This window comes from Paroedura picta, chromosome 5, assembly GCF_049243985.1.
Source record: "Paroedura picta isolate Pp20150507F chromosome 5, Ppicta_v3.0, whole genome shotgun sequence".
In the NCBI taxonomy this organism is placed as follows: domain Eukaryota; kingdom Metazoa; phylum Chordata; class Lepidosauria; order Squamata; family Gekkonidae; genus Paroedura; species Paroedura picta.
The window spans coordinates 41,888,456-41,911,373 of record NC_135373.1 but is presented as its reverse complement, the minus strand read 5'-3'; the positions used below and the strand labels follow the sequence as shown (position 1 = coordinate 41,911,373).

At 46.9% G+C, this 22,918-nt stretch overlaps 1 protein-coding gene across 2 annotated transcripts in view; it reads left to right on the top strand.

Moving 5' to 3' along the window:
• Positions 1-2,688: 2,688 nt before the first annotated feature.
• Positions 2,689-22,918, top strand: part of CSMD2 (CUB and Sushi multiple domains 2) — a 644,506-nt gene continuing 624,276 nt past the window's right edge. Inside the window, exon 1 of one of the 2 annotated variants that reach the window (XM_077337490.1) lies at positions 2,689-2,739. Coding sequence is in view for 1 of the 2 variants with exons in the window: in XM_077337489.1 (XP_077193604.1) it covers positions 6,130-6,286 (157 nt within the window). In the remaining variant the exon portion in view is untranslated. Of the gene's footprint in view, positions 2,740-6,064; positions 6,287-22,918 lie in introns of those variants that run through there. The other variant, XM_077337489.1, reaches the window with a different exon arrangement.

Below are 22,918 nucleotides of genomic sequence, written 5' to 3'. Positions count from 1 at the left end.
CCCCAGTCATTACCGTTTTACCCCCCAGCAAGCTGGGTACTCATTTTACCGACCTCGGAAGGATGGAAGGCTGAGTCAACCTTGAGCCGGCTGCTGGGATTGAACTCCCAGCCTCATAGGCAGAGCTTTCAGACTGCATGCCTGCTGCCTTACCACTCTGTGCCACAAGAGGCTCTAGGAAATACTTAGGGGAGACCTTATAGCAAGGGTGGCCAGACTATGTCTCTCCAGATATCCATGGACTACAATGGACTCATGGTAACTGTAGCCCATGGATATCTGGAGAGACATAGTTTGGTTACCCCCACCTTATTTTTCTTGCCTGTTGGCAACCCCATTTCTCTGCCTCTGTCCACTGCCCCCACAAACTCTGGCTCTGTGCACTTCCTATCTAGACAGAGGGAGGAAGTCCCAGGCTGTGCCTCTGCATTTTTAATAGTCATTAATGTGAGAAATGCATAATGAGCGGGAGACGAGTTACTCAATTGCACGCTCTCCCTCCATACATTTTTAAATTTGCATGTTGACATGTTTTATGAAGTTGCCCTAAGTAACTCCAGTCTCTGGCAGACACAGGCCTCTTCAGAAGGAAATCCAGGGAGGCTGACTCTGGTGTAAATGTGCACAGGACGGAATGCAGCCTGAATAATGGAAGTCAGGACAATAATTACAAATTTTCACTATGGATCGAGTGCTATTTGGGGTTCTGAGGATTTGAAACATATGATTTTGGCATCCTCACAAAAGCCCTGTAAGGCCAACCAGTATCTTCGCCCCTTTATTGCTGATGGCTGGGAAGACAGAGCTTTGATGAAAGCTGCTGAATTTGGGGGATTGGGACCTGGTGGTTGTGGAAAGCATTGTCGATTGACCGATTTACGGCAATCCCCCGTAAGCTTTCCAAGGCTAGGAGATGTTCAGAGGCGGCTTGCCGATGCCCAGCTCTGTGGTGTGACCTTGGACTTTCTTGGAGGTCTTCCACCCTAGCAGCATCCCGGGACAACACACATTAGCTTCCAGGATCTGATGAGATCAGCCAACCCTGAGCTATCCAGGTCAGCACTGGAACAGAGTACCTCCTGGATGAAAAAAGAACAGCTGTTTTTTTGGACCCTGATTTCAATACCTGAAGGAATCTCAAAGAGGTCTACCTTCCTCTCCCCACAACAGCACCCTGCAAAGTAGCAGGGGTTGAGAGAACTCTGAGAGAACTGTGACTAGCCCAAGGTCACCCAGCTGGCTGCATGCGGAGGAACAGGGGGGGACTCAAACTCGGTTCTCCAGATTAGAGGCTGCCACTTTTATCCCCTACACGTTTGCTGGCAGGTCCTCCTGGGAATTGTAGTCCATGGACATCTGGAGGACCACAGGTTGACTACCCCTGCCCTACACCAGTCAAACTGCAGCCCTCCAGATGTCCATGCGTTCGCTGGCAGGGGCTCCTGGGAACTGTAGTCCATGGACATCTGGAGGGCCGCAGTTTGACTAACCCTGCCCTACACCATGCTAGTTCTCAAGACACATTCTCTGAGCCTCTGCGTTGGGTCAGAAGAACAGTGGATCCCGTGCTGTTTGCCTTTCAGAGCATTCGTCTTCCAATGATTTTCGACATTTGTCCAAATATTACCCTTCACGAAGAACACAGGCTCCCGATTGCTGCTGCTCACAGGCCGTGATGTTACATTCCACAGCCTTGTAGGAATCTTGGCACCAAGACAGCTGCCCATTCCTCATGCAGCCGTTTCAAGAGTTTCAGCAGTTTACCTGTGTTTTCAGTCGAAGCGCCTGTGGGCAGTACCTTTTTCTGCAGCAGCCAGCTCTGCACGCAACACCTGCCCCAAGACACCTGAGGAGGACCACTACCCTTGGCCCAGTGTCTATAGAAACCTGCTCAGATGATTTTAAGACAAACAAAACAGCAATAGCCTTAAGACATGACTGCATAGACAGAGATAGCTGGTAGCCATGTACATCCACAGGGTAAAAAGGAGGTGTTGGTTCTTATATACCGCTTTCTTCTACCCGAAGGAGTCTCAAAGTGGCTTACAGTCGCCTTCCCTTTCCTCTCCCCACAACAGACACCCTGTGAGGTGGGTGAGGCTGAGAGCCCTGATATCACTGCTCGGTTAGAACAGTTTTATCAGTGCTGTGGTGAGCCCAAGGTCACCCAGCTGGTTACATGTGGAGGAGTGCAGAATCGAACCCGGCATGCCAGATTAGAAGTCCACACTCCTAACCACTACACCAAACTGGCTCTCCTCATAGCAAAGAGCCCTCATTGCAAAGAATTGTGTAATAACCACTGTCTTGGGACAGATTCATCAAGGATGCCTGGTATCGTGTAGTTGTCAGAGTCGGATCTAAGGCGGGGGAGACCCAAGTTCAAATCCCACCCTGCCATGAAGCTGACCTTTGCCCATTCTCAAACGGCCAGCCTACTCTATCTCACAACATGCGAGGGTTAAGTCAAAAAAGCCTTGCCACAAAATCATAGACACCTCTATTCAGCCAAAAACTAATCTAAATGTAAAGTGATTGTTTCTTGACACATCTTCCATCTATGTCTCTGCACCGCTGAAGGTGGTGTTCCCACCGACCCTTCCATGAAGCATTCTGCACTTCCATTTACACTACGACAAAACGGCATTTTGACATCTTCAAGGGACACAAACTGTTCCTGTTTAATGTTCTGGGAACAAAAAGAAGGCGCAAGATCAGGGCTGCAGGGTGGATCTTCAGGTAAGGTTTCCCAACGAAATTCTTGTACCTTGCTGCCCTTGCAGAATGAGCTGGGGCATTGATGTGATGGGGGAGGGGGGATCCTTGGCACAACTTCCTTGGCTGTTTCCTCACCAATGCAGATTTCCATTTTCTCAAAACTTCTTCCTGATAAGCCCCCGTGATCATCCTGTGTCCTTTTAGAAAATAAACATGCATGTATGATCTGGAACCTTAGTAGCAATAGGTTTTTGACTTAGCCGCATATATCAGAGGAGTGGAAAAACAGCAAAGGGTAAGAGTGTCAGGATCTGGGAGGTTCTCTGTTCAAATTTTCCATGGAGGCTTGCTGGGTGATCCTGGGCCAAGCACACTCTCTCTGCCTACTCTACCTCACAGGGCTGTTGTTGTGAGGAAAAAATGGACGAGGGAATGATGTCGTGTGCTGCTTCAGATCCCCACTGGGAAGAAAAACAGGGTATAAATATCTAAGCAAATAATGAAATCACGTGTGCTCCTTGAAGGGAGAGGACACAACAATTAGCTATGATAACTAACTGGGACCTCCAAGGTTGGTGGAATTTTAGACCAGGGGTAGTCAACCTGTGGTCCTTCAGATGTTCATGGACTACAATTCCCACGAGCCCCTGCCAGCATTTGCTCATGGGAATTGTAGTTCATGAACATCTGGAGGACCACAGGTTGACTAACCCTGTTTTAGACTACTTAGAAGGGGAGAGAGGCCCACTGCTGTCTTGTCCAGTTTTCTACTACATTGGGTTAGCCAAACATAGACTACAATTATCACGAATCCCCAGGGGCTTATGGTAATTGTAGTCTATGGACATCTGGAGAGCCACTGTTTGGCCACCCCTGTACTAGACGGATGTTGCTTCTGATCCAGTGGGGCTCTTCTCATGTTCTAAACCTGCAGCCAGCAGTGGAAGAGAACAGAAAGAGAACCCTGTCATACTGCAAGAAAGGTAACTGGCATGGTGAGCGTGTCCTGTGGGGGTGGAAAAGCCTGACACATATTTTAGCAACTGCAAAATAAGGATGCAGGGGAAGGGGTCCAAGAAATGGCATGTGGTCTCAGTATAAGACTAAAGATTAGGGAGTCCTGGGTTCAAATCCCCAGTCTGTGGTGTAGTGAAAGGGTGACGCAAGACGATGGTCTGGGAGACCCAGGTTCAAATTTGCACTAGGCCATCGAAGCTTGTTGAGTGATCTTGGGTCAGGCATTGGCCCCACAGAGTTGGTTGCAAATTTTAAGGTACTTAAAAGAAAGAGTGCGGGTGGTGAATGTGCCTGGGTCAAGGCTGTGCTCCATACAGCACCTGGAAAGGAGAAGCCAGCCACTCCTTGAGAAGCACCTTTTCCCTGCAGAAAAGGTTGTATATAGGGAAAAGCGGGGGGTGGGGGGTGGGGAGGAGAGCTTCAAGCATGCACCTGCGTTGGCAGCCCTGCCAAAGACCCAGCCTGAGCGCATGCACTTTACACTGCTCTTCATTTCTTTGTGCTTTACGCTTTACTTCCTCCAGGGCCAAAGGACTGCAGCCCCCCCCCCGCCCCCTTCTCCAGCAAGCCTGCGGCCCTCGTCTGGCATAGGTGCATCGTCTGGATGCCGGGGAGGGGGGGGGGGTGAGGATGATTCAGGCTCAGGAGTTTCCCGCTGTCTGACTTCTGCCTGCTGGCTTTTCCCTCGTGCATTCATTCATTCATTCATTCCTCCGGCTTCCCTCCCTCCCCTTAAAATCGCGGCACTCTTGCGATCTCCTCTTGGCCCCCCCAAAGAACGACATTATTTCCGTGGTGACCCTTCCTCGCTTTGCAAGCAGCGATCGATGTTCTAGAAGGGGGGTGTTAGAGGGGGTTCCCCCCCCCCGCGCCATTCATTTGGGGGGGGGGGGCGGCGGCACAAGACTCAGCGCAAAAGCGGAGAGTCTGGGAGAGATCCTTGTTGGAACGTACCCAAAATCCAACGCCGGGGGGGAGGGGAGGTTGCAATCCCCCCCGGCCTGCATCTCGTTGCCAAACCTAATGAAGCCTCCCGATTTGGCGCGGTTGTTTAAACGGTATTGCAAAATAAAATAAATTTTTAAAAAAATCCCTCCTTTTTTTGTTGCATCGCGTGCAATTCTAAGGGCCCCTCCGAGGGAGGCTTGCAAGGAAACATTGCCGCCGCCGCCCCCTTCCTCCTCCCGCAAAAGCTCTCTCGCTCTTCTCTTCTTGGGCCAAAGGCCGGCAGCAGTCAGCCCCGCAAGGTGCATGGGGGGGGGGGGGATTTCCGCTGGGAAGAGTGCTGGGGAAGGGTCACCAGCCGTGTCTCCCCCACCCCCGAGGCTTGTCCCACCCTTCGACCGAATCGTCCAAAAAGCCTTCGGAGCATTTGCTCGGCCGGATTGTGCGCCGGGGGAGAACTACCTGGCCCGTGGCGGGCGGGCGGGCGAGCTCTGGAGGGGACTGGCTTGGCTATATCCTGCAGATTGCTCACAATTGCAGGCAAGCCCCTCACCCCCGCCCCTCTCCCCGGCTCGTGCCTTTCCCTTCCAGAAGGGGGGGGGGGAGATAGGGGGACGGGATGAGTCTTGCCGCTTTCTCCATCTATATGGATCGAGGCTTGTCAATTTCACTCCAAGATCTGTGAATTGTTCATCAGAAGAGACATGTTTTAAAGAGAGAGAGATACCCCCCCCCCCCTTAAGGTGGGGCCTTGTGCGTGAGAAAGATCTTTGCGAAGGGTATTGGAATGGATGGGGGAGATGTTGCAGGATGGGGAAGCGGGGGGGGCGAATTAGCGTAGCATGAAACAGCCATCCAATCCCCCCTCCAGTATTTAGTAAAGAAGAGGGAGAAAAAAAAAAAGAGAAAGGTACCATTAAAAAAAAATCCCTAAGGAGTGCAGCAATGATTAATCACCTGGAATTTAAACGTATAACACCCCTGGGAGTCCTCTCCTGTTAATCCTGGAAAAGGCTTGGTCCAAAACAGGCGACGTTATTTAAAAAATGCTAGAAGAGAAGCGAAAGGGGAGACGAAACCGGTCCTCCTTTCTCCCAAGCTCCTGCGCGACTTGGTTTAGTCGGCTGCAGCAGCTGAAAGGGGGGGGGAATCTTTGGATTTCTTGTTCCCTGAGCAATGATAATAATAATACAAATAATATACAGACGATATTAAATGAGAGCTATCCTTCCCCCCCACACGCACACACTCATTTATTTTTAAAAGGTAACCTGGTTTTCCTCCCGTCGTAGATTATTCCACTAAGCAAAAGGAGGGGGGATTTTTTTTTAGTTAAAAAAAAAAATCCAAACCAATCATCCACCGCTCCTTCCCGGCCCCCCTCCTCTCCCTCCCGCCCTCCCTCCTCCTTCTCCTCCAAGCAAATCAACCCCCCAGCCCCTCTTTGACATGCAACCCTCTTTTGGCTGGGACAAGCCGGCATGCCGCTGCAGCTTTAAACGGAACTGGGGGAAATTGGGGATTTTTGCTCTCATGACGGTGGAGGTGAGCTACTGGAGCCGGATTCTTCTGCTGTCGGTGGGGGTTCTGGCAACATCGGCCGCCGGTAAGTGGAACTAGCGGAAGGAAGGTTAAGTTTCGGGGAGCTTTCTGCTGGGGATGGGTGCCCGGTGCATGGCTCCTGTTTGCGCCTTGGATGCGGGGGGGGGGGGGAATCCCCACCCCATGGGAGAACCTCCAGTTATTCTTCACCCCCCCCCCCAACTTGGGTATACATATGTGTGTGGGGGGGTGGGGGGTTAGGTCTGTTTAGGTCTCCTCTGGATAGAGAGCTTTTTCCTGGCAACCCCCCCCCCCCCCATGCATGATGTTAAAGTTTCCAGGGACTGTGGAGTAAGATCAACAAATATGAACAGGAAGGGTTGTTTGTTTGTTTGCTGAAGGACGGGAAAAGATTGGGGGGGGGGGGAGGGTGTCTGCCTCTTAACAAGAGTATCCTTTTGGCTGACTTTCCGGGAGCGGGGAGTGTGAAGCCATCAAGTTGGGGGAAATAATGTTCTAATAGCTGGCCCTCCCCTATTCACTAGGTACCTTGGACCAATGTTTCGGGCTGTAGAGGTTGCATTCCTATAGAAACACTGTCTGAGTGATGTCCACACCTTCCCTTGTCTGTGGTAAAGAGAGCAGGGTTGGGGATTGGCCCCCGGAGGTCCTGATGCTAACAGAGCACACCTGCTTTTGGAAAAGGGACCTGCCAAGTGAAACAGGAAGGCGATTTCCTAAGTGAAGCCTCCACTATGCCCTTGCAGGGGAGCCCAAGCAAAGAACTAATCTATTGCTGAAGTTTCACGTCTTGATGGAGTGGCATTTGGGCAAGGGGGAGGGGGTTATGGGTCTTCCTTTCCCCGTTTTGGTAGAAGGTTTCTTCCTCTTTCATTTTTTTTTTTTTTGCAGATTCCCTGCAAGAATTGGGGTGGGTGGGTGGTTTCTTCCTTTCCGTTTTCCTTTCCTCTCTGTGTTTCTTTTAAAAGAAGTGAATTGGTACATGTATATAATCTGTCAACTTTGGGATTCCAATTGAAATGCAAGCCTGTTGTCTCTCGTCACGGGGAGATTCTCTCCAAGAGGTCTTTGGCTGACAATTGCCTGTTTGTTCAAGGGCGTCTCTTGGAAACCCTTCCAAGGATGGAGGTTGGAGGGGGGGGGGGAGGTGGAGAGAGAGAGAGAGAGAAGGAGAGTCAATGAACTGATTAAGGATAAAATATTTGCTTTTTTGACTCACTGCATCCCATTTTCTGCTTCGGGGAACCTTTGGGACTTTAGACATGGTAATCTTACAAGTGGGACGCTGGGCCAGAGTTGAAAGTGGGCAAAGGGTTATCTGCTTTCCTTGACTACCGACTGGGTACTAAACAATGATCTTGGGATTGAAGTCAGCAGAAATTTCAGATGATGGGTGGTTCCTGATGGATGCTCCATATACGTTGGTTCTCTCCCCAATCCAGTTTTCATTTTGATGGGCTTCAGGATTGGCTGGGCGTCTTTTCTTCTTCCCCGCAAACCTTTTCCCTTCTTGGGTATCAGCTGTATTCCTCTGTGGCGTGGCCACTGGCTTCCTGAACCCAATTGTCTGTTATCCCCCTTCACCTTACTCTAAAACAAGAAGTTAAATTCTCCAACCATCCTTTCCAGGGGCATGTAACTAATGCTAAATTACCAATAACACTGGGATCATTGTATGCCCCATTGACTGCATGAATGCTGTCGTTTCCAGTTTGTAAGCTTTGGCAAAAATAGTTTCGGGTAGAACGATGAACCGTTAATGAAAGATTGCTGTTTTGTGGTGGATCGAAAAATGGCTCTTTGGAGGTAGGTTCCACGTTGTCGTACGGTATCTGCTCCAACCCATTTCTTTGCTTGGGGAAAAAAAGGTGCAGTACTGGAAGCAATAACCCTCAGCGCCCAAAGAGTGGCAGTACAGCTGTGCAGAAAAAATTGCTGGGGAGTCGCTATAGCCTGCATTAAATATATGCGTCCAGATGTATACCTAAATCCATCTACCTTTACTGGTTGTCTTTGCATCCGATTACTGAAACTTGCTTGTAAGTCTTGTTGCTTGACAGAATACTTTAAACGAGGAGGATTTGGGGGGGGGGAGGGCTTAACAGATTGCTACCAACATCTGTACAGATGCTGTTATCTTGGAGGAAATCATGAGCAACAATGAGGTCCCTCAGCGCATCGGCAGTTCAGGCTGCGTTAGCAACCGAAATCCGCTATCGCTTAAAAGGGCTTTTCTACCAAAGAAAGAAGATTGCAGGCAGTTTCCCGTGAAATTTTAGACTTCTGTTGTGCTGGAGTGTTTCCAAAATAAAGGGCATTAAAATAAAAGCTGTAGGAAAAAGTATTCTCAAAGCAGAATGGCCAGAGTGGCTTGGCTACTGAGCCCTGTTTTGCGTCCTAAGACAGATATTTACGCTCCCCCTATCTCTCTAGTCTCTTTTCTCCCTAAGGTTTAAGCATTGTGTTCCATTGTTGAGTTGCTTCCGATGGCGCCCTGTCCGAAGAAAACGAAGTGGCTTTTAATCCCCTTGAAATCAATAAGTGTTAAGAGAATTCCTAGTATCAAACTTAAAACTTACTTCCCTGTGTTTTAAACTGAGGATAACACCTTGCACATTCCGAGAGATTTGTGTAGCCTTGACAATGCTCTTTTTTTTTGTTTGTTTCCCTCCATATTCTTCAGACATATTCCCTCTCCTCAAGGCACTTCTAAGGCTGCCCACTACCCTTCATGGCCGGGGGTGGGTGGGTGGGATTTGGTTCTCCCTGATCAATTTCCCATTCATGTCACCCTGCTGGTTCTCTTGTTTAAACCTGGAATGACTATAGGCTGCATGTATCATGTAACTGTGTGGACCTACCACAAGGTGAGCAGCGCTTCCGTATCACCTTTTTGACTCTCTTTGGAAACATTTTATGAACCATCAACTGATTCACCGTCTCTCTGGGATAACGACAGCAGGAGTCTCTCTGTAGAAGTCAGCTGTGACTCATGAACGCTCATATTGATACAAATGTTGGTTTAAGCTGCCACTGGACTTTTGTTATAAACACAACTAAACACCTCTTGCAGGCAGAAAATAAACTAGGCTTTAAGGATTGGCGTTCTGTTCATCTTGTGCACCTTTAGTGTTCACCCTTCTTCTGAGGAGCTTAGAGTGGCATATGCCTGTCCTTCTGTTTATCCTCACAACATCCCTTTGAGGTGGTAGGCTTGACTCAGATGATTAACTAGCCAAAGTGAACTTCATGGCAAAAGGGGCATCTGAACCCAGGGCTGATTCTGTACTTACTTCCTTCATTCTGTTGTCGATCCTGATGAATTCAGATCGATTTGAACTCGGGTCTTCCTCTACATCCCCTCACAGTGTTGTGCATGTGATTAGGGAAGCTCAGAAGGGGGGGAGCCAAGTGCATCAGGAGCCTCTTTTCTTGAAGGGGGGGGGGAGAGGATTGGAGATGGCAGAGAAGGGGGAATAAATCCAGGAGGAAAACCGCTGCCGAGAGAAGATAGGGCTTCTGGAGCTTCTGCTGAGAGAAGTTAGGGTTTCCCCTTTAAGGGAAGCCTTGCAGCCTGGCAACGAGGAAGCCTTTGAACTGATGTCCTGGCCAATCAGGGCTTTTCTACAGCTTTGGAGGCTCCGCAGCAAATTATTTCGGAGAAAGCAGGCAGCTGCATGCTTACTCATGCCAATTTTTCAAATATCAAGGGTTATATTCAGTCCAGGATATCACAGGGGAAAGTTAGGATCACTGCGGATCAATCATGCTTGTTGCAGATGAAAAATTTCAATCACCCAAAATCAAAATGGAGATGACATTCAGTGTAGACGGCAGGGATTGAATAGATTTGGGATTGGAATAAAAGCTCTGTGCAGATTCAGCCCAGGTCTGGTGGCTTTGGGCAGTTTCCCCCACCTTGAGGTTCTGGGAGAATTAAAGCATCTCTCTTCTAAGCCAATGGCACAGGATCTGGGCTCATGCTGTAAATCTTTGCTTATGACAGGGGTGCCAAACTTTGTGAAGTCCTTAAGCACTTCTGGCCTTTTGAGAACATTTGTTGGAGAAATAAAGGGGCCAGGAAGCCCCTCAGCAGGGACCATGATAGAGGGCACACCAAATGGAATTGCTGGGCTATATAAATGCCAGTTCCTAGGATTCTGTTTTGCTCCCGTGAGCAACAAATTGGTGTTGCCACTCAAGTGGTGGAGCAGATGCTGTGGGTCCGTGTCATCGTGCAGGGACCTTCTGATGTGTTGCACCTCAGAGGATTCTTTGCCTTGCATACATCTTCAATATATTTTTCAAAGATACGCTGTACTTTTGGCCTTTGGGAAGAATTATACTCATGAAAACATTTAAAACTCCATGCTCTCCCTCTATGCAGGTATTTTGCTACCTACAGCTAAAGGTCATTTTTTTGAAATTCTTATCGCTTAGTTTTCCCGGAAACTGTATCATACAAATAGATGGGCTCTGGTTTCATAATACGATACAGCCTGTTAAGAGGAACACACTCATACACACACACACACACACACACACACACACACACACACTTTGGATAACCACTCTAGAAGTTCTAGGCAAGAACCCCTGTTTCGCATAAAGATAAGTAGCACAACAAAATTCGAGTCCAATGGCACCTTTAAAGCCAACATGGTCTAAAAGGTGTCATTGGACTCAAATTTTGTTGCCCTGTTTCACATGCTACAGTGAGTGTGTATGCACCTGGAGGCCTCCCACTATCACCATTGATCTCCAGATAACCAAAGGCCCGTTCCTTAGAAGAAAATGGCTATTTTGGGAAGTGGACTCTATGGTGTTATGCTCTGCTGAGGTCCCTCCCCAATTCCTGCCCTCTCCAGGCTCCACTCCCCAAATTCCCAAGTATTTCCAAACCCAGAGCTGGCAACCCTAAAAATGGTGCTTTTGTTGTGCACATGATGGACATAAAAATGGACGGTCATGATCTTCGTTGACTGGCACGTGTGTTGTTTAAGCAAATTATATACACGCTTGATAGTTTAATCTGAAGTAATAGAAGAGAAGTGAGGAAGAGACCCTGATGTTTCAGGGATTTTTTCTCCTGCCACCTTTTTGGCATCAAATCTTTATAAAGTATTGATTATGTCCCCACATTGATGAAGGCCCTCTTGATAGGTCTTCATTGTGCCAGATAATGAGCAGTTAATATGTTTTATGAATTACGGTGTTTTTTTTCCCTCACTATGCAGCTATATGGACAAAAGCAAAGTCAATAGTTATGTTGGAAAGAACATGGGATCCTTGAATAAAGTGTTCACGTTTTATGGTGAGAAACATGTAGGACGATCTAGAGAAAGTGTCTTGGTGGATCACCATCTTGTATTAGGAGACCTATTTTTTTATTTGATTTATATACTGCTCTATGCATTGAACCAATGAGCCTCTTGTGGCGCAGAGTGGTAAGGCAGCTGTCTGAAAGCTTTGCCCATGAGGCTGGGAGTTCAATCCCAGCAGCCGGCTCAAGGTTGACTCAGCCTTCCATCCTTCCGAGGTCGGTAAAATGAGTACCCAGCTTGCTTGCTGGGGGGTAAACGGTCATGACTGGGGAAGGCACTGGCAAACCACCCCGTATTGAGTCTGCCATGAAAACGCTAGAGGGCGTCACCCCAAGGGTCAGACATGACTCGGTGCTTGCACAGGGGATACCTTTACCTTTACCTTTATGCATTGAACCGGCTCAGGGTTCGGGAGACTCTTAAGGAATCTCCTAAGGTGTTGAATTGAGGAACAAGCAGGAATACGATATATTCCTAGTAGAGGCCTATAAATCAAACAACACCCCTCTTGTATTCAAAAAATTATTTTCGTTCTCATTTGATATTCTAATTGTGCATTTGAACTTTGGTCTGAATGACCATAAATAAAACTTCTTGAATTAAATAAATAAATACCAGCTTGTCTGCACACCTGTCTTAAACTTTTCTTCATGGCAACAGAACTACAGCCTACAAGTGAGGAAGGGTTACTTTGCTATATAAAACAGCTAAGGTGTCAGTTGAAAAAGCTCAGGGGAAGAGTAATAGATCTCCAGTATTGCTGTTTCTGTGGGTTTGTGTGTACGTCTGTCTGCATTCATTCTGGCAAAATTTGTTGGTTCTTGGACAGAAATAACATCCCTTTTATGCTAGACCCCCCCCCACCCCCACAAGACCTTGAAGTAGGGTATATATAGTCTTTTCTTGTTATCAACACAACAGCCATAGGATGTAGGTAATAAACTCAGAGTACGTCAGCCATTCTCAACTTGTTTACTATTGAGAATCCCCCCAAACATTCTTCAGGCCATGAGAAAATCCAGAAGTGATATCAGTAGGCCCCACCTTCCTGTCAAGCCCCCAGAAGTCACATGTCACCAGAAGAGCCATCACCCAGACACTCCCATCGCACAGGAAGTGACAGCACAAAAATATTTTCAAATTTTTGTACTCTGGGCTGGCTACCAGTTTGCTTTTTTTCACCAGAGAGAGCCTGAAGTAGGAGCCTACAGAAACAGGGCTGGAGCAGGCCTATGTTGCACTTTCCCCACCCCATGCCTGGAGCATGGATGGGGCAGGCCTATGCTGCTCCTTCCCTCCCCTCCAGTTATGTTCAAATGAGAAAAAAATACCTCATCGGACTCCATTCACTACCATGTACCAGCAAGGGTTTGTATGGCCAGGGTATCACTGGCCATTTTCAGAGGGGGGGGGGGGGGCAAGTTGACATGACTATATATAGTCCTATCTCCTGATTTTAATTAAAAATATTAAAAATTAACTCCCCCCAAATTAACTGCCACCCAACTGTGAAACCCTGGTTGGGAAAGCCTGAAATAGGCCCATTGAGCTTTCTGGGTGAAAGGGAATTTGAATCTATCTAATATTTTATGGGTTCTTTTTGATTGTTGTTGTTGTTATGTGCGAAGTCTTGTCCGACCCATCGCGACCCCATGGACAATGATCCTCCAGGCCTTCCTGTCCTCTACCATTCCCTGGAGTCCATTTAAGTTTGCACCAACTGCTTCAGTGACTCCATCCATCCACCTCATTCTCTGTCGTCCCCTTCTTCTTTTGCCCTCGATCGCTCCCAGCATTAGGCTCTTCTCCAGGGAGTCCTTCCTTCTCATGAGGTGGCCAAAGTATTTGAGTTTGAGTATTTGAGTCTTTTTGATATAGAGAGTAATATCATTGGCCAATGTAGCCTACTCTGTTCTTGTTGTGGATCTTATATCTAGGGATCCCTGAAGCCAAGTGATCAATCAGACCATGAGAAAGCTGGTGATATTCGCTCTCCTGTATTTATATCTTTAACTTGCTTTTCCCCCTCTGTGGGGATCCCAAATGGCTTACAACATAGTTCTCCCTTCTTCTGTTGTATTTTCACAACAACCCTGTGAGGTCAGCTAGACAGAGTAGTGATTCAAACCTGGTGCTTGCAGATTGTAGTCTGATGTTCTAATCACTACAGTATGCTGGGTCTCAAGCCTGTCAAGTGACCATCGTTTATGTACTCTAGCCCAGGCTAGCCTCATCTTGTCAGATCTCAGAAGCTAAGCAGGGTCAGCCCTGGCTAATACTTACATGGGAGACCACCAAGGCAGTCCAGAGTTGCAGCATGGAGACAGGCAATGGCAAACTACCCCTGAATGTCTCTTGCCTTGAAAACTTTGCAGGGTCAGCATAAGTCAGCTGTGACTTACAGCAAGAATATAACAAAGAGATAGCCTGAAGATGCATGAATGCACTCTTTCTGCATTGCTTTTGGCTTTGCACATTGCTTTTGCGAGGGTTGGGGTTCATTTCTCTCTTTTCTCGCAATTAAGACAGAGAAAAGAAAATGCATTGAACTTGAGGGGAATAGGATTTCCCATCCTTGTATATGATGGGTAGTTTGCCTGCACATGAGGAAACTATCAGGATGGATGCCTACTCAACTGGGACCAGTTATGCCAGTCTTTGAAGCCTTAAGAAAGGGGCCCTGAACATGGTACCCATATTTGTGGCACCAGCTGGCACCTTTCCTGAAGCCTGACAAGTGTTTTCATAAAGTGGGTGGGGACCAATGGGACTTTTGCTTAGCAAGATGTCTGACTGGTCACTGGAGATTTGTTTGGTTGTGCAGATTTTTAAAAATGCTGCCTTGGCAGGTGACGCTGCAACACAGGGGTCTTCACTGTCTGACTGAAGATAAGATGAGGCACCCATTTTGTAGCTGACTCCACCTTCTATGGCAGCCATTTTGTGGCTGCACTCACCATGCTGTGTCCGAATTCCAAAAGTGTCCTCCGGTTCAGAAAGATTGGGAATCGCTGCCCTAAAGTAATCTTAGAGAATTATATCTAGAACAGGCCGAGGTTCATACCTTCCTCCTTCAAAATACCACAAACTTTATCCCTTTGGCCTCTGAATTGGTAACAGCTAGCTTGATGGTAATGCTTACTCATTGCTCCCAAAACTTACTGTGTTCTAAATTAAAAGAGAACTTTTTATGTATGTGAGGGGATATTATATGCTAAAAATGGGTGAATCAGAAGGCTGGCTATTGGGGGCAAATGACCTGCTTAATCTGCTGAGGCCCAATAATATGGGCCTTCTACTTCCTAGGGTAAGGTGGGTGCATTATCAGGGGCACAGCCTTCCCTGCAATGGCCCCTTAACTCCAAAATTCCCTTCCCACAAGCATTTGCTCAGCACACAGTTTGTTAAAATTCAACTTCATTTCCCCCTCCAGTAAGAATGTTAAGTATTTTCTAACTGTTCTATCTGAATCCTGTTAGGGATAATATGTTAATGAGGGAATGGGATCCAAGTATTCTAAGTAAAATTAAAATGCTTCTTTTCACACAGCTTGATTGTTGCGTTGTCTTCCCCCGTCTCCATTTTTTAAACTTTGATTTTACTTTTAATGGCGGTCAAATAACCTGTTGCTGCACAGCTTTTAATGTTGATTTTATAGTTATTTTATATATCAATGTTAGCATAATCTATTATATGAGCACTATTATATGAACAGTATTGAATTTCTCAGCCCAGTTTGTTCAGCTCAAAAATACTCATTTCAATTTTGCTTCTCCCTTGTGCAAATTGAACCCATGAATCTTTATTTTCAACCCATGATGTTCTCTCATGCTGAATTTTTCCAATCCAGTGTATGCATTTCTCAATATTATTGGTGTGTCAGTGGAATAGAAAGGATGAAAAAATTGCAGCGCTAGTTGATCATAAGGTGGACATGAGCCAGCAGTATGATGCAGCTCCTAAAACAGTGGATGCCATATTGGGCTGTGTTAAGGGATGCATCAGTGTCCAGACTGCAGGAAGTAATGGTTCCATTGTGTTCTGTGCTGGCCAGAGCTCAACTGGAGTACTGTGTCCAGTTCTGGGCTCCACCTGGAGTACTGTGTCCAGTTCTGGGGCCACTTGAAGTGCTGTGTCCTGGGTCCTGCATTTCAACAAGAATGTTGACAGAATAGAGTGTCTTCAGTCAAAGTGACCAGGGTGGTAAGGGGTCTGGAAACCAGTGGAAAATTGGAAAGAGATGGACATATTTAGTATGGAAGAGTAAGAAGACACACAATTGCTGTCTTCATATATCTAAAGAGCTGTTGCACAGAAGAAGACACAGAATTAGTCTATCTTGCTACAAAGAACAATGCATGGAAACTATAGAGCCGTTTTCTGGCTAAATGTTAGGAGAAGCTTCCTAATGATAAGAGCTGTTCTTTAATGGAACACCCTGCCTTGGGAGATGGTGGGTTCTGTTTCAGTGGAAGTCTGTAAGCAGAGAATAGATGGCCATCTGCTGAGCAATGCACATAAAATACTCCTGCGGCAAACAGTTGGATATATTTATGTCTCCAAACAAATTGATATCTTCATGTTAAGGTCACACAGTCCTTGTTCCCCAGCCAGGATTTGGTACGGATGGTCAAGCCAGTAATGCGTGTCTTGATTATTATTTTTAATTTGGGGTGAAAAGACCAATTACCTTCTTGACAGATAAAGCTGTCAAAATTTCAGATTTTGGCCATTGTTTCTTCCAGGAGTCCGCTTCTTTCCTGAGCGCTTCCGATCCAGTCCTTTGTTGGGTTACCCATGCAAACCCGGAGCGACTGACAGTCTCTCTGCTAGCTGAACTATTCTGCAGAACTGCTGCTGGAGGGAAGGGAGGAGGGAAGCCCTGGCAGCCTTCCAGTTGTCTTGGAGTTCTGTCAGAAGGAAACATGCATCAAAAACGGGTGCATGGAGCATGATACAGGCAGTCTGCCACGGGTCTCGGTCCTGCACGCTCACTGCCAAGTTGGTTTGATGTGGAGAGCATCACTAAGCAATTTGCCAGAGTTTGTTTTTTCTCTGGGTGTGTGTTTTGCAGTAAGCGCTCCTCCATTAAGGCTGCTTGAAGCAGTGCGGAGAGTGATCAGGTCCTCTCTGCCGCTGGTTGTTGGGTTAGTTGGGAAAACAAATCTGTTATTTAGGCACAGTTATGATAACTTCAGATGTGTTCCCTGGTATATGGCACCCTTTGGGGAAGAATAGGAAGGCGGGGGGCATTCCGCATGACTTTAATATAGCACTAGTCTTACATTTTGTTTTTGCCACTAAAACTACGTTCCGCATGACGTCGTGAGCAATCTGCCACACTCTAGCGCCAAAATCACTTTGTTGTAGCGATTTCCGGGGAATCGGGAAAAGTGGATTCACCCTCAGAAAATCGCTACACTCTTGCCAACAACCTGCAACACTTGCGAAAAAGACCTGTGCGTTCTCAATGTAGCAGTTGCAATAAAGTCCCTCCCCCTGGCTCTCTCCTCCAAACTTCCGGCGAAGCGATCACCATTTTTTTTTCCCTCGGAGCGGGGAAAGCAACGGACCAGCGAGGCTTCATTCACCCAGCCAGGCTTCTCCGGCTACAGTCCCTACACAGAAGTGCTTTAAAGCTCCCCCTAAGTCCCCAAGCACAACACAGCCCCCTGTTCACCAGTTCCCTTTAATTTCGGCCAAAAATTACGTTGTACGGGGGGGGGGGGATGTTTTTTCCACTGGGGGTGTGTGGTAACAATGAATCGCCAGCTCACATGCCAGCTAGGGTCTCTCCATTGCAACGAATAAACACATATTCGTTGCAACTGTGTGCTTTTTTTTAACTGTGCTTAAAGGGAAAGGGGTTTTTCGGGAGTATGATAACAACCGCCTATTGGCTGTTCCGTTTGATTGACGGCCAGGGGCGAGAACAAGCACAGAAAAAAATTGCTTCCTTTCTAGCGATTCCTGCGAGACTGGAAACCTGTGGGGAACGAATGAAATGCTACTGGATTCCACTACAAATGAAGGTATGTGGAACGCCGAGATTCCACTATTTAAAATAGCGTTTCCGCTTTGTGAAAGCAATTGGCAACATTGGTCCTTGTGCGGAATGGCCCCGAGAGTCCCTAACTAAAAGTGGAATTCTCAGCGTGGATTTGTAGATGAAGGGCGTGGAGCTCTGCAAATCACATGGGCTCAGTTCTGAGGTTCTTAGTCGAATCTTAAGTGATGTTGGGGCTTTTCTTGAAAACCTCCGAAGGCGGTGATTCCATGCCATCTGTCCTAGAGGCTCATTTTGTTTCCATGCTGCTTGGAATACATTTTGATAATGTTTTATCCAGAGTTTATATATTCGTTTCAAGTGTTTTTAAGCCCAAGTTACTCCCCCCCACCCCACACACACATCAAACTTGAATTGGTGGAGGATGACAGATTTAAAACGGTAGAACGGCATCTAAATCTAAACAGAAGACAAATGAGATAATTGAAGTTGATGTACAGGTATATATAGGGAGGCGGATCGTGTGTAGTTACCAGGTTGTGAGAGGCTTTAAAGACAGGCACGGACAGCTTAAATTGACCATAGAAACTGGTAGGCAGCTAGCATAAGGATCTCAGATTTGTAATATTAGCATAACAGCTTACTCCTGATGGCAAATGGGCTGCAGCATTTTGAACCAACTGCAGTTTCCAGGATACCTTCAAGAGCAGTCCCATGTACAGTAGTCAAACTTAAGGACCATCTGACTTTGCCTGAAGCACAACATCAAGGCCTGCCATAGTCCAACCTGCAGTTGGGGAAAAGATGCCTCAGAAGAAGAGGAGCTTTCTGCTATGCCTGTGGTTTCATGCACCCTAGGAGCTCTATTTTTCTCATTTTAACCAGCAGGCTCCTGTTTAAGCCCCCTTGAAACCAGGAGGCCAGGACTCACCTCCTGCACAATAGACCTGTCCGCCTCCTGCACCTCCAGAGTTTTTTTCAGGAGTAGAGAAAGGTGGAGTGCCAGAGATAGAGCAGCTGAAAGCCTCCCTTATCTTTCCATTGTCTCTTGACATGATCAAGGTCCTAGATCTTAACAGGATGAAACTGTGGTCTGGCTACAGAAAATGGTGGGACTCTCCCTTCTCTACTTGTCTAAACCTTTGCTTGCTCAGCATCGCCATACAACCATCTTGTGCTTTGTAAGGCCAGCCGGTTATTAGTAAACTTCTGCTTTCCCTATTTCTTATGGAAGTTGCCAACCTCCAGCTCCTGCCTTGTCTGCTGGATTCTGCCCTGCCTTTTCTTAGCTGCCTGCTTACCCTTGAGCCTTGCTGCAAACTTGCCGGGTAAAGAAAGGGACACGTTAAGTTGATGCAAACCTGGAGGTTTCTTCTTGGGTAAAACATTGGAAGGAAACTGAAAGAGTGCTTTGACAACCCATGGTCTTACTCATTTCCATGTCTCCACCAAAGACCTGGCAGTCCTGCAACCAATCTGCAACACTCCTGCAACCAATCTGCAACACTAGCGGGAAAGTTCTGTGCTTTACCATTGTTGCGGTTTCTGCAAAGTCCCTCCTCTGATCTTCCAGCGAAGCGATCGCCATTTTTTTTCTCCGAGCGAGCGGAGATTAACACACCGGCAAGCCTTCGTTTACCTAGCGAGGCTTCCCCGGCTGCAGTCCCTCTGTTTAAAGTCACCAAGCACAAGCAACACAGAGGCCCGTTAGCTGGTTTATTTTCCCTTTATTTTTCACACTGTTTTCGGCCGAAAATCGCGCCTGTGAGGGGGTATTTTTTTTTCATTTGGGGGGGTGCGTGGCAATGATGAAACGGCAGCTCAAACACCACCTGCTAGCTGGATGGGTCTCTCCGTTGCAACGAATCAACGTAGATTCGTTGCAATGTGTTTTTTTTTTTTAACCTTCCTTAAAGGGAAAGGGGCTGTTTGGGAGCATGATAACGGCCGCCCATTGGCTGCTTGACGGCCAGGGGCAGGGCACAGCTCAACAATAGCGCTTCCTGGCTAGCGATTTTTGCAGAGACCGGAAACCTGTGGGAAACGATAGAAACGCAACTGGATTCCATTACAAAGGCAGGTATGCATAACAACGAATTCCACTATTTAAAATTGCGATTTTTCGTTCCGCAAACAATTTGCAACATGGATCCCGGTGCGGAATGGCCCTTCTTCTTCTATTAAACCATTTACGTCATCCGAAGTCAGTAAGATTTAATGTTCATGCAACTGTGCAGGATTGTACCCAAATTCAAGGAATGGTAGTGGTCAGCCAGAATGGTGTATCTTTGGAAGATGGAAAATCAGTGGTAATGGTATTTTGTCAATAGCCACCATAAATATTCATAGCTTGCAGGAGTTATTCATGCTCCATGGTTTCCTTTTAAAATGCTTGACCTCAAAAGTCAGGTCTTTTTTTTTTCCTCCATGGTTCTTTCATACAGAAAAGCAGGTTTTATTGTAATGTGTTTAATAGAGGGTCAGCAAAGATTGTAAGCATAGGCTTCAATATGCTTGTATTAAATTCAGATTAAATTGTAAACTGGGCTGTTTAAACACTTGAAAGTCACAATTCCAGCTAGGTAAGAGTTAGTAGCAGCAAAATACAGCTTCAGGTCTTAACAGAATTGATTCCAACCTAAGCATTTGTAAGTCAGCTTGTACTTCAACAGATATGTTGGGATGTATATCTGTTAGCTGGACATGCCTAATGACCCCTACCTTTCTTTTGTTTATGTAGAAACATTGATTTAATGGATATATGCTACAGTGGATCTGGTTGAAGGTTGTGACTTTGAAAAAAAGCTTATGCTGAAATAAATGTTAGTTCTTTGTATAGAGATGGGGAGTAGGAACCCCCCCCCCTTCCACATTGATCTGCTCTACAGGGCACTCTGGCAAGAGATGGTCTTACTCAAACATCTCTGAGGCAGGCAGCTCAATCAGAAGCTCTAGGGAAAGGATCAAGGGTCAGAAATGTGCCAGCGGCAGCCTCAAGCCTTGGCAGGCCCAGCGCATGCTAAGAAGGGAAGTGGGCGGCAGTGTGCACCTGGAAACAAGCCAGAAAAGGGACCTGGCAGCAGCTGGGGACCCTGAAGCCTCTTAAAGCCAGGGCAGGAGGATGGAGAGCACAGCCATGGAGGCCAGTGGCCCAGATTCCCTTCACTCACTAGGGACTTTGCCTCTGAAGAGAGGGCACTGGGGGAGTCCAGGGTCAGCCAGCCTCCAAGCGATCTTTTATTAAGCCCAGTCAGCTTGGTGCAGTGGTTAGGAGTGTGGACTTCTAATCTGGCATGCCGGGTTCAATTTTGCACTCCCCCACATGCACTCTTCCTCTTACTCTTCCTCCTCTTCGTCCTCCTCCTCTTCTTCTTCTTCTTCCTCTTCTTCCTCTTCTTCCCCCCCAAAGACCAGACTGATCCCATGATGCTCAGGGAGAGGTGGGTGGCTGAAGAGAGAGAGGGTCAATGGTGAACGAAAACCCCTGCCCTTCCATAACTGAGGCTTAACTAAGGTCAGGCCAGGGGAAAGGGATGCTGGGGGAGTAGGGTTGCTAACCCCCAGGGGGCACCTGGAGATCTTCCACTATTACAATTGATCTCTGGATGACCGTCAGTTCCCTTGGAGGAAATGGCTGCTTTGGAGGTTCTATCCTTCTGGGGTCCCTCCCCAAGCTCTGCTTTCCCCAGACTCCCCTCTCCCTCCCCACATCTCCAGGTTTTTCCCAACCCGGAGCTGGCCTTCCTATTGGAGGGAGCTGTGTCCCTGAATGACAACATGCCCCTGAGGGTCTCTGACAACATGGTGGTGCTATAGGACCTCTGTTTTATGTTGTGGAATGTGTTGATCTTTTTGAAATTGTTTTTTAAAAGTTAAAAAATAAGCTGTTTTTGGATTTTTACATGACACTTTTTAACAGTGGGGCATTCTTACTGGCGTGCACTTATAGATGCGTGCCCTACTGTTATTCAGGCAAGATTGTTCTTACTAGCTGCCCCCTCCTTTTGCTAAGCATACAGAGTGGCTTATATGAGCAGTGATGGAGCCATGGGGAGTAGGGTTGTCACCTCTGAGTTGGGAAAAACTTGGAGATTTGGGGGAGAGAGTGAGGAATTGCCATATCAGTCTCTGGTGCATCGTCAGAGATTAGCCCTGTAATAGGGAGCCCCTTGTTGTCTCCTTGCTTGAACAGCAGTCCTGTCATGTTTGAAATCACCTGGAAGCGGTCAAGTGTGTGTGAGGACAATGCCTAGCAACAGCACTGTGCTGGTTCCTTGGTCTCCTCCTCAACTTCCCAGGGACAGCCGTTTATTCAGCAATAGAGGTGAAAGAGAAGGTGGGGGTGTGCTGGAGGGGGGAAGTGGTAAGCACATTTCCATTTCTCTTGACACTTAAATATTTTACTTTGCTATCACATTCATAGCAGTCTGTCCACCAGGTGCTCTGAGTTCCTAGCTTCTGCATTTCTTGCAGAAGAGTGTGGAGATGATGATGATTTATTTATTCACTTATTTATTCGACTTTTATCCCACCGCTCCTGGCACAACTGGCTTGTGGCAGCTCAAAACCATAAAAACCAGTACAATCAATAAACTAATTATCAATAAGAACAATTTCAATAAAGCATTGATTTACAGTAAGCAATATGGCATCAATTGTTTATACTAATAAATATATGTCTTAGTCCCTAGCATCGTATATTATTTTTGTAATGGGGGCTACTGTTATATAGAGGAGGGCCATTGAATGGTAACTGCATCCTGGCCTCAATTGAATGCCCGGTGGAAGAGCTCTGTCTTGCATGTCCTGCGGAACTAAGATAGTTCCGTGAGGACCATTAGCTCTTCCGGGAGCTCATTCCAGCAGGTAGGAACCAGAACCAAAAAGCCCTGGTTGAGGCCGGGCACCACCAACCTGTTGATCTTAGACAAGTAAAGAGCTCTCTGGGGAGCATAGGCAGACAGACAGTCCCTCAGATTCACTGGGCCCAGACCACATATGGCCTTAAAGGTGAAAAGTAAGACTTTGAACTGAGAAGAAGCCTGATTTGCTGCATACAAAGGTAAGAGGTAATGTTTCTGGGTCTATTTTTACTGAAAAGAAATATTGAAGAGAAAGCTTAATTGCTCAACAGGTGCTGAGGCTTTTTTTTTTTTAAGCTTCCTTCGCTGCAACTCTAGCAATAAAAGCAGAGATGACCTTATTAATCCTGCATATTCAACTGGATTCTTTTCTTTATTCTACTTCAGTGGTTTTAATGAACTCCCATATATAGGTATGAATAGTTACAGGGCACTTAGGAACCTTGATTTGTTCACCTTCCTCTTTTGCAGGCTTGTTGGAA